Genomic DNA, 12,750 nt, shown 5'->3' with positions numbered 1-12,750 from the left:
TCTGGCTAATGTGTTGTCTCTGTCTCGCTCATCTGACTGATGTGCTGTCTCAGTCTCGCTATGGCTGATGTGCTGTCTCTGTCTTACCTGTCTCTCGACACATAGTTGCACTCGTTGCACAGGAACTTCAATCGGTGAACATCTTGGTGTCTCTGTCGCACGCATTGCCGCTTGAATCGCACGAAGCAGATCTCGCAAGCGAGCGAACCCTCGCTCTGAAAATAAAACAAATTCTAGAGTTTTTTTAAAGTAAATATGGGATACTATATTGCTTAAAGTCGTTGCTGTTAATATGATAAGCTACAAAAAACATAAGAAAACTCATCATCATCTCATGATTCAGATCGAAGGTCAAGAGGGATCTCTTTCAGTTAACCTAGTAGGGACCCTGCCTATGCTTATTCATATGTAAGCTCTTTTTTTTAATGTCTGAATGTCGTATCTGTCCGCCTCTTCGGTCATTTCGACTCTTGTCAAACTATAGCAAACAATATAATAAAATATAATGTCTGGGAGAAACATATAAAAACTCAAAATGCGCGTTTTGCCAGAGATAAGAACAGGCTCGATTTTTCGCCCCCGAAAACCCATATAAGTATAGCAAATTTCATCGATATCGTTAGAGCCGTTTCCGAGATCCCCGAAATATATAAATCTATCCATATATAAATATATATACAAGAATTGCTCGTTTAATTGTATACGACCGTAAGGTATAAAGGTATAAGTATGTATGGACCATTTTCGAAATCGAAAAAGTACTGAAAACTTTAAAAAATATTTACCGGACTGTGCCGTAATCTGTGGTTGTTGTAGGCGGCCTCAGCATCGAAGCCTTTCCCGCAGTCCTCGCACCGGAAATGGGACTCCAGGTAATTCCGGGACTTCTTACGCGCGGCGATCTCTTCCAGCTGCTCTTCCTGCACATAATAACTGTTTACAGCAAGCAAATGTCTAAACTTTAATGTCTGTCAGTAGGTAGGTATGTCTAAACTCTAAACTAAGTCCCATAATGGCAGCGTCGCAGCCAAAAAGGCGTTATTCACTAAGTTATCACAGAATTTTTTACAATTTCAAAAATTTTCAGAAATCTTTACATTATCTCTAAATGAATTGAATTGAATTAAAACAAGATCTATTTCAGGAAATTTTGTATGACATTTTAGTCTCTAAATGCAGTCAAGAATACACCATTACAATCTATCGGGTTTAATAGACCCACGGTGTATAGCACATATGATCATTAACATTCTTAAAGTTTCATAAGTAGGTATACTTAGTATGAATTATGTCAGGTGATTTTTTCGGGCTCGGGCCCTAATCCGTTAAACAAAAGCCTTTGTTTCTTTCAAGAGCGGTCTTCAGCACGTGCCGAAGTAACCAATGTCGTTTAAAAAGCATCTATCGTGATAGTATTAAGGTTCAAATTCATGTGACAGTTCATTCAGAGAACAATCAGGGTGGTCATGGTTTTGGAGATAACAACACGTGTTATCTCCGAATGGGCCGTTTCATGAATTTGAACCATATAATTAGAATGGTAAGTTTGGTTTTTAAACGGGCTTGTTCCCGTTACTTATGTCGGGGCTATACTGCATAAAGGAAACAATACCTTTTGTTTAACAGATTAGGGCCCGAGCCCGAAAAAATCACCTGAGATAATTCATACTATAATAGCTACTGTTTATTAAACCGTTTTTCAATAATAAAAAAACACGACAAGATTGTTTACCTCTTTCCCAAGGCTAGAAAACCGCTAAGTGCGAGTCGGCCTCGCGCACGAAGGGTTCCGTACCATTCCGCAAAAAACGGCAAAAAAATCCTTTAGTACCGTTTGGTAACTAAAAATTGGTAACCAGCTTCGAAACGGGAAAGAAATACCAATTCGTAACTCGCTTCAAATTGGGACTTTTCCATTACCGATTTGTAACCACGTTTGGTAACCGGCTTCGAAACGGGAAAAAATAAATCCCGAGTTGTAACTGGTTACAAAATGGGACTTTTGAATTACCGATTCGTAGCCACGGTTGGTAACCAGCTTCCAAACGGGAAAAAATATCCCGCGTTGTAACTGGTTACAAAATGGGACTTTTGAAGTGACCATCTAACTTTTTAAGTGTTGACAATTGGCATTCACATATTTTTGATAAAATGTACAGACAGCGAGAAATTATCATTAAAACTTAAAATAAACGTATGCAATGACAATAAGTCTGAAGTGCTTTCGTATGTACACCGTTCTAGCCTCGAATTGGTAGAATAAACTCCGATCAGTAACTCTGGCCCAATACGTAGCCGGCTACAAACAGGTAATTTTGGATTCCCATTTTGTAGCCAGTTACAAAACATATTTACCAAACGTTACCACTCTGGCCCAATTCGTAACTGGCTACATAAAGGGAATTTTAAATTCCTGTTTTGTAGCTAGTTACCAAATTTAGTTACCATACGGTAACACGCTGGCCCAATAGGTAACCGGCTACAAACTGGGAATCTTGATTCCCATTCTGTAGCTGGTTACGAAATTTTGGTTACCAAACGGTACTAAAGTAAAGGAAGTTGTATGGGAGCCCCATTATAATATTTATTACACTGTTTTTAATATTTATTGTTATGGCGGCAACAGAAATACATCATCTGTGAAATTTTTAACTGTCTAGCTATCACGGTTCATGAGATACAGCCTGGTGACAGAGAGACGGGCAGTGGAGTCTTAGTAATAGGGTCCCGTTTTGGCACCCTTTGGGCACAGAACCCTAAAACGATGTTACAATATGGTGGTTGCAACCAACCGTTTTTCATTCTTACCTTGCTCAAAACAACAATTTTCACAGCATACGAACTCTCAAATGTGGCGAAATCGAAAACCGGCATGAAATCATTTTCTGCCTTCCTGAACTTCCTTGTTACCTCTTCTTTCCTCTTCCTTTTCCTTCTCACTTTTGGCTTATCTGTATTATCTTTAAGTTCATCAACTTTCATTGCTATCTTTTTCTTACTTTTCCTTCTCTTTTTTAACGGTAACTCTAGTTTTTCATCACTAAAATCATCTTCAAAATCAATATTATCATCAAGAGCTATGTCCCACTCTTTTTTAGCATCTACACTTTCTTCATATTCAAAATTATCATCAACATTAATTTCAACTTTTATATTTTCTATCTTATGTTCTTCGCTGACTTCATCATCATTATCTACAATAACTTCTGTTTTTTTCTTAGCTGCAGTTCCAGATTTTCTTTTTCTTTTGGTACTTTTTTTGTCTTCATTTTCTTTAGATTCTATTTTTAAATCGGCGTGGTCGATAATGCAGTCTATGTCTACAATGTCTATGTTGGGTTCAACTTTTATGTCAGCTGAGGGGGTAACATAAAAATGTTATTGTACACAAAACAGGTTAAAATACAATGAAAATAAAATAATAGATGCACCCAGCTTAGGGGCTGTCCATAAATTACGTCATCGTTTTTTGACGATTTTTGACCCCCCCTCCCCCTAAAATCATCCAGAAATCATGCTTCGAATGACCCCGTTTCCTCCTACGTCATGCTACCATCATCCGATGTCCAGACCCCCCCCCCTCCTAATTTGAAATGACGTAAGTTATGAATAGCCCCTTAGGGATCATCCATTAATTACGTCACACGAATTTCTAGGTTTTTTGACCCCTCCCCCCCTCCTTGTCACACTTGGTCACATTTGGCAAACCCCTCCCCCCTAGTGTGACGTCACATTTTTTCTACGAAATCGCCAAATCGAATTAAGTATCAAAATATTTTTGACGATATAAATATTAGTAATTTTATAACCCAAAACTGCTTAGGAAAGAAAATTAATCGAATAAAAACGATTATCATTTTAAAAACTCGTTATTTAAATGTACAGCGAATAAAATAATTTAAATAAATTTTCGGTTACTGATGAAGTTAAAGTGACGTCACAAAGTTTGTGTCTCCCCCCTCCCTCATGTCACAATATGTCACATTTTCTTGACCCCCTCCCTCCCCCTAAACGTGTGATGTAATTAATGGATGACCCCTTAGCTTAATTAATGATATAAGGGATAGGACTTGATGGTCCCCCTATTGCTTTAAGTATACAGGGTGGCTACAAAATAAGTGCATTCCCGTTGCCAGGGAGGTTTTGGGATTATACTGAGCAACTTTTACTATGGGACCAACCTCGAAATCGCGAAAAATATTTGGCTGTTTCATACATTTTGGCCGGTCTATTTTCTATGGGAGGGTAATTTTTTTCGCGATTCTGGGGTTGTTTCCATAGTAAAAGTTGCTCAGTATAATCCCAAAACCTCTCTGGCAACAGGAATGCAGTTATTTTTTATTACCCACCGTGTATAATGCTGTGTATTTATTTGGGGCATTCCAGAAGTGTCGGGTACGTTACGCTATTTTTATAACACTTCTGATAAACTTAGAATAAATTTTAAAGTGGAATAATTACTGTCTTGGGTGAGACTTGAACTCACAGCCTCTGGATCGATACTCCAGCGCTCTGCAATCTGAGCCACCAAGACCTCATCCATATTTAATTTATTCACGAATAAGCTTACAGTCTGATGAACCAAGGCGCTTATAAGTAATGTTTAATATTATACATGCTATGTTACACTTACACTATAAAATTACATGTCAACGGTACAAAAACAGAAACAAATTCAATTATCAATTAAGTATCAAAATAATATGTCAATAAAGCTAATAAATATTAATTAATCAACATTTATTGGCGTATGTACGCTCTGTGTGATCCGAATGACACTGTGCGAGCGGTACAACAATATAATTATGCGCGCGCAATAGAGATAAGAACAGACGGGTACGTCGTGGTAAGAGTCCTTTTGATTTGTGGAATGCCCTATTTACTTTAATGAGACTTTATTGCATTTGATTAAGCTTTCAAATGAAAGAGGATATGAGAAAGAAAGGAGTGAGTGCTGAGGTGACGACAGACAAAGGAGAATGGAAGAGAAAAACATGTGGTGCCGACCCCACATAACGTAGGATAAGGACAGGAAGAAGAAGAAAGAAGAAGAACTAAGATTTCAAATTTAATCAGAACCACTTACTTCCGGTTAACCTCTCAGCTGAGGGAGTGTCTACAAACTCTGTGGTGGTGACATCAGTTGTTGTCAAGTGGAAGGGTCTGTTAGAGGGGCGTGTTCTGGCAACACAGTTTGTATCCAACTGGAAAATAAACACAATAATTACATATTCAAATAATAATAGAACTAAATTCTCCCCTCAACATAAGACAACTTCCAAAGAACTTTGCTTTCAAGTGGTTGCTACGTAAGCATTTGCTGAAACAAGAGTTTGAGTAGTAGCTATCATTCTATACAAGAGGCCCAAACCATGGAACATATTATCCAGCGCTGCCCTCTGCATTCATAGTTTCATACTCTGGACCACCGGAAGACCTCCTTCATCTCACAACCCATGCAGCCGCATGGCTGAACACACTGAATGTTGACATCTGATTTTATAATTGTTTTGTTGTAATTTTAATTGTTAATTTATTGCCTATATTTTATGTACTCGTGCCATACGACTAAATAAATTCTGTACTTATATTTATGTACAGTCAGGGGTGTAAAACTCCTTCCTTCAGGCAAACTCGGCGCCGTTCGGCTCAGCATTGCTCCGAGCAATTATTAGGTTGACACAACTTGACGTCCCTTTGTGTGCACGACCACAGATAAGATAATGGCTTGAATTTTGACAACCCTAAATAGCTGAAAGGGATAGTGCCATATATTAGAAAGGGACAGCATGATTCGACCCTGAACCGCCCGTCAACCGTCAAACTTCGGTTTTGTAGGAAGTTTCCTTTCTGTACGGCAGTATTTATTCTGTGGTACAATAAGCTATAGAAAATTTTCAGGGGGGTCCGTTATCTCTGCAGCTACTGTAGGTACATCATAGTCGAGCAGCTGAGGCACAAGATACCATTGTGTGTTCAGACACATGTCTCTGAAGGAACATTTAGTAGCTGTGTGCCGCAGTACGTGCACAGATGGACATAAGACAAAGATAAAACCTATATTGACAACCGGTCTGGCCTAGTGGGTAGTGACCCTGCCTGCGAAGCCAATGGTCCTGGGTTCGAATTCCGGTAAGGGCATTTATTTGTGTGATGAACACAAATATTTGTTCCTGAGTTATGGTTGTAATCTATGTATATAAGTGTGTATTTGTCTATATAAGTATGCATATCGTCGCCTAGCACCCATAGTACAAGCTTTGCTTAGTTTGGGGCTAGGTTGATCTGTGTAAGATGTCCCCTAATATTTAATTATTTATTTATTTATACATTTATGTACCTCATTGTTGAGTAGCTCGGTAACAAGATACCGTTGTGTGTTCAGACACATGTCTCTGAAAGATTCACATTTGAGCAACTGCGTACCGCAGTACGCACACAGATGTTGCGGCAGGTTATCCTTGTGCACCTGAAATTGGAACAGATTGGAATTGCGCCTTATATGTTGTAATGTAAATAAATTTGAAATATATTTAGAATTATGTTCAGTAAAACTACAAATAAGGATACATATTAAATTGCAACTAAAGATTACAAAAATAAGTAAATTAAAGATGGATTGTATTAGGTCGCGTATTTTATACCTTTAAATGAGAAATTCTTGTACATTTTTTGGATTTCGTAAATCTTGGAAATGGCTCTAACAATTTCGATGATGTGGGTATTTGGGGGTGTAAAGGGGGTGGAAAAACGCGCATTATTGAGTTTCTATATGTTTTCCGAACAAAGCTCGGTCTCCCAGGTACTTGTAATAAATATGTCAACCGAGACTAGGCGTTTGTTGTAGTTATGACATACTAGCCTTTGCCCGCGACTTCGTCTGCGTGGAGTTAGTAATTTGGGTAGCTTATTTTTTATCCAATCTGCTTTTTATTGATTCCCCATACATACTTCCACCCCCTTAAAGGGTGATTTCTGTGATAAAAACTACCCTATGTCCTTCCTCGGGACTCAAACTATCTCCATACCAATTTCAACTAAATCAGTTCAGCGGTTTAAGCGTGAAGAGGTAACAGACAGACACGCTTTCGCATTTATAATATTAATAATTAATAAATAATATATAGTATTATTGTACATGTAATATAAACAAAAAATTATAAACTAATGGTATGGATTCTAGCGGTGCACGCACCCCAGCAAGACTACCACTAGTCTTCTAAATACTTACAGGGTTTCCGATGATGTGAGCAAAAGCATCAGCAAGTTTGTACTCATGAATATTGTACATTCTCCCTTCAACCGAGAGGCAGGCGCGGCACCACAAGTTGCCTTCATTTGACGATTTACTAAGTGTTATATCCATTATAAATTACTAATTTTACTTTAAATATATATTAAGATTTATAATTGATTAAAATGTATGATTAATATGTGGGTTTCCTTATTCTAATTGCGAAATTAGGACATAGGACGCGAATACACAAAGCAAAGATGAAGCGAGCTTTGACAGCTGAGCTGTCAGATTATTTGCGTTCGGAAAAATAAGGAAAATCCATAAAAGCCTATCCAGACGGGATGATCAAATCGACCTATTTGATCAGGAAAGATTAGAATCATATTCTCACAAAAGTTTGACGTTTAAAATAGCACTTGCACCGCTTCGGCTATAAAAAGCACTGCCAACTTAGCTAAGTCTAACTCTATTCAGTGAGTATTATATTCTTTGCTCTATTCGCGGTAAGCCATACAATTTAATCAGATTGGGTGAAAAAGACATGGTCCGATACGCACGTCTGTTATCGCTTTCAGTTTCCGAACGAATTAATATGACACTGACAGCACCACAGCTGATATTAAATTGAAATTTCCTGGCTAAACATGCGTTTGTGTTTCAATATTATATTAAAGTACGATAACGGGCCGTGTTACTCAAGCTAAGTGAAATAAGTATACAACAATGAACATAACACAAACAAATTCGCTGCTACAGCACGAGTTGCTATGCTGCCGTGTTTGTTTAATGCTGGACTGTAGACTGTACAATATTCATGAGTATAAACTCGCCGATACCTTTACTCGTATCTCCGGGATTTCTGTAAGTATTAAAGCTTCTACAGACGTTGCAAGTGCTGCTTCAGATGGCATGCGATTTTAGATAAATGCTTGCCTCAACGAATTCAATCAGTTGGTCGAATGCTGTAATGTATAGAAATCGCATGAGATTGTTGGTGACGTGTGGAGAGACCTGAACAGTTTATTACGCTTTACATACAACAGCAAACATTCTGGGTTAAAATTGAATAAAGAAATTTATAAGCTAACTTTTTAAGGGTCGGCCTAAAGCAAAAAGGGTTTGACCAAGAGTGCAAAATATAATTATAGGAATTGTAAAAGATTTAGAAAAATTTCAGTCAAAACGCACAAATAAGCGTGTTTTGTGGGATTTTTTTTCTCTAAAATAGAAAATGGCCAAGATATTTGACCCGAAAGTTGGAAAACATCTAGGACTTTTTTTTTTGTCGATGTGGGAATGCCGTTACGCATCGTCCCCCTGGCCCCGAGGTGGGGAGTATGTGGGACTCTCACCTTCCAGCTGATTCAATTGTGAAAAGAGGGGAGGAGCCTTCCCACTAAACCCACACTGGCGATTCCCACAATATGCCATTTGGGGAGGCGTCCTGGGATCGCGAACATTCTACCAGGACGAAACATCTAGGACTTAGTAAAAATGGGTGTTGTGTCATTATAACACCTATAACAAGTATAACATTTTTTAAGTACATTTGTTGTGTATGATTGTAGGTTGCCAGGGACAGGCTACCGCAGTACCTGTGCGCGTACTGCCTTGTGCTGCTCCTCAAATGTGCATCCTTTAGAAACATGTGTCTCCGCACACTGAAGCGACTCACACCGGCGCGGTTCAAGCGGGCGGTAACTATTTCAATTATTCTTGCCAGGAAATTTACATGGTGGCGACAGCGCCACGCGCGGCTTATGGCTAGCCACCAAAATTGTCTAACGGATGTACTTGTAGCTACCTGTTGCAAAGCGACGAAATCGCGGAGTGAGCCACGCCTGACGAAACCGAGAAAAAGTATCTGTATCTACTCATGTGGTAGGTATTTTTTCTTAGTTTCGTTCACTGTAGAAAAATGCACGTGAGGTCTCCTTATACCCCCCCCTCCCCCGACGTGATCTGTCGTGATTTTTTCGTGACCCCACCCCCCCCTATCGAACCTCGCGTTATTTGTGCACAAGCCCATTAAAGTATGTCTCAAAAATCATTTGTTGACAGTAAGACAGTAATCTGTGTTATTTGACTTATTTGTTTCCCAGCTGGACACAGATTATATTCGCAAATACCACCTCCCTCATCGGTCGCTCAACTTAACCCAAACTGAAATCGAAACAATAGAATTACTTCCATCAGAAGATTTACATAATGATCAAGGTGATGACATTGCATCAGTGGATGGCATTAATGAAGCTTATCCTGAAATACTAGAATTAATTAAAATCAGTGATGATGATTCAGAGGATGAAATAGTTTTTAATAGCTTAATAAACAAAAGAAATATTGAAAAAACAAAAACTATAGAAAATATCATGGAAACTGAAAAAACCATAAACAAACAGACTGAAACTTCAGTGAAGGATAATATGGTCTTAAAAATCGGACGGGTCTTTAATAAAAGTATCGATATTGATAATAATCTAATGAAAATGGGAAAAGAAAATACAGATTCAACTGAAACTTCAGTGGAGGAAAATATGGTCTTAATAATTGGTAGTGGCTTGAATGAGAGTATGGATTTTGATAATAATCTAATAAAAATAGGAAAAGAAAATAGAGATTCAATTGGAGCTCCAGTGGAGGAAAATATGGCCTTAAAAATAGAACGTGTCTATAATAAAAGCATGGATTTTGATAATAATCTAATGAAAATAGGAAAAGAAAATAAACATTCAATTGAAGCTCTTAAAAATATGGTCTTAAAAATAGGACATGTCTATAATAAAAGTATGGATATTGATAACAATGTAATGAAAATGGGAAAAGAAAATTCTGAAACAATGAAAATGATGACGATTGAAGTGAAAAATGATAAAATTCAATTAAAAGTTGGTGGAAAATCTGATGACACTGATGATATTTACTATGAAGAAATAAATGAAAAAATACGGGACGTAAAACATGATAGAACAAAAGTCCAAATCGTAAAACGTAGCGAACATCCAAAAATAATACAAAATGGGAACATTAGGCGACGGCAGCCTAAATTTAATATAGCCACATTTGAGAGTACCTATAATTTTAAAATTCACACATTGAGCAAGGTAAGATTAAGAACTGTTAAAATATCCCACATATGCCCTGTTTAGTATAAAATTTATAATTGGATTATTATTGGGAATCGACGAAAAATGTGCGTAATATTTCATTTATTTACAGCTTTTATTTAGTTTCACCTGGCCGTTGTCTGTAATCAAATCTTGCAAGTTAAATTTGATGCACTTCCCGGTTTCCGATTGAACTGAAATTTTGCATACATACGTAAGTCGGGTGACAATGGAATATTATGGTGTCATCGAGCTGATCTGTTGATGGAGACAGGAGGTGGCCATAGGAACTCTGTGATAAAACAACGAAACCTAATTGTGTTTGGGGTTTTTAGAATTGTCTCGATGAGTATTAATTGCCTGTGGAAAGAAAAGTACTTTTAATAAATAAGTCAGCGATAAAAACTTGTAACAAAAATGTTTTTTTTTGCCAAAAACTTGTTTTATTTTATAGGAAGAGCAATTGAAAGAGATGCAAGCACGCAGACTGACTCAGAATTACCTGGCCTCGCAGTTTAAGTGCGACGCCTGCTGGAAAGGGTTTGGCCTGGAGTCCGCCTACAATAATCACCGCGCTAAGCACAATCCGGTGAGTCCGCTCAGACCCGCCATTTAGTCCTGAGGCCTTACCATGATGTCCTTATTGCGATTCAGTTCATCATAAGATCATGGTAAGGCCCCTGATCACGGTTGACTTAATATGGAAATGGTTTGAGGTGATGAGGGTGAGGTATATTCATAAATTGTCGGATGACAAGCAAAAGTCACTAACTAACACCATTGAAATTATTGGACAATAAACCGTGTTACAAGTGCAATAAAGTGCATTGGTACTTTAATTTTGTACTGTAACGATGAAATATGTATTGTGGTGGGTAGGTTTTTAGAAATAATAAATCAGTCTGTATCCCACCGCTGTCACCATTAAGTAAACACGAAGACAGATGGATATAGACTGATTTATTGTTTTTAACCCTTTGGACGCCAATGGCCGATATATCCGCACCGCAGCTCGCAGGTCCAACGTCAAAGACGGATTAATCGGTCACAGACCACAGAGCAACATACGTGCATATGCATAAAGTTCAATTTAATTTTAACACTTCGGTGACGTGGCGTCCGAGTGACAGCTTTTGTGTTTGACACGACGTCGAAAAGGTTAAAAACTTACCCATACCAATACATATTTATGAATGTACAGTCGCCATCAGATATATCGGAGCGGCCAAGGTGCTCACAAATATCGGAACACGCCTCTATTGTCAGGGCGTTAGAGCGCGTGTTCAGATATTGTGAACACCTTGGCCGCTCCGATATATCTGATGGCGACTGTACTACACAGTAGACCCAGAAAACGGAGTTTTTGAAAAGATGTAGCGCTTTTTTAGATCATTCTACGGTTGTCAACAATTTAATTGGCAATCTTGAGGCCATATACTTACTCTTTGCTTGAGGCCTTTCTCTACGGACTTCAGCGATTCTAATCCTGAGTTTTTGACATTCGCTCAATAGAAAAAAAACACGAACATCCGTCTAAAATGCACTTTAAAAAATTATAATAAATTTTGCACAAATAACAACATTACAATGATTTCCAAAAATATATGGGAGACCGAGCTTTGCTCAGAAAATATATATAAACTCAAAAATTCGCGTTTTCCCAGAGATAAGACCTAGCTAGATCGATTTTTCGGCCCCGAAAACCCCCATATAGCAAATTTCATCGAAATCGTTAGAGCCATTTCCGAGATCCCCGAAATATATACATATATAAATAAATATACAAGAATTGCTCGTTTAAAGGTATTAAATGTATGTATTTACGACATTTTTAAGAGACTTATGTATTTAATTTTAGAGCCACGGTCCACACTTCTGTGAAATCTGCTCTACGTACTTCGTGATGCTCGACGGGCTCCATCAGCACCAGAACCGACACCGGCTGAAGTTCCATTGCAATGAGTGCAATTTCGTCACCAAAAATAGGTTAGTTAATCTGATATCCAAGCGCAACATGTTCGCGGGCGTATGGGTTTACGAACACATACGCATGCGGAACATGCTGCGATTTTCAACGCAAGGCATAGGACCAGCATTCGCTTTCTACAATGAGCTTTTTTTCAGTACCAAATCAAAACCATTTGGTTATACTTTTTTTACAGAAACATTTGGAAAATGATATGTAATACAACGTAATAGCAGATATTGACATCGAATTATCATTTCGTGGTTTAGAGAAAATAATCCATCCTCATATCCTCAAAAAATGATCGAATTTCAACTGTCGTGAGACATACTAACATTTATTTAAAAACCGTTTAACTCACATGTATTTAATCACTCGCGCGACATGTTTCGGAGAGCCTAGGTCTCCATTTTCAAGCACTAACAGTACAGAATAAGTAA

General features: G+C 38.0%; 2 protein-coding genes across 2 annotated transcripts in view; both read right to left on the bottom strand.

The window, feature by feature from the left end:
• LOC134802150 (zinc finger protein 25-like) overlaps positions 1–12,750 on the bottom strand; it is a 371,645-nt gene that overhangs the window by 75,274 nt on the left and 283,621 nt on the right. The gene's annotated exons all lie outside the window — the stretch shown is intronic.
• On the bottom strand, positions 79–7,488 carry LOC134802224 (serendipity locus protein beta-like). The gene is made up of 6 exons (XM_063774814.1): positions 7,232–7,488; positions 6,341–6,469; positions 5,087–5,204; positions 2,809–3,356; positions 786–920; positions 79–215 (listed from the first exon to the last, which is right to left on the bottom strand). The coding sequence occupies exons 1-6, from the start codon at positions 7,364–7,366 to the stop codon at positions 84–86; spliced, it is 1,197 nt and encodes a 398-aa protein (XP_063630884.1). The 5' UTR covers positions 7,367–7,488; the 3' UTR covers positions 79–83.

Source organism: Cydia splendana, chromosome 24 (assembly GCF_910591565.1).
Source record: "Cydia splendana chromosome 24, ilCydSple1.2, whole genome shotgun sequence".
Taxonomy (NCBI): Eukaryota; Metazoa; Arthropoda; class Insecta; order Lepidoptera; family Tortricidae; genus Cydia; species Cydia splendana.
The sequence above is the reverse complement of the archived record's forward strand: the minus strand, read 5'-3'. Positions and strand labels throughout refer to the sequence as shown.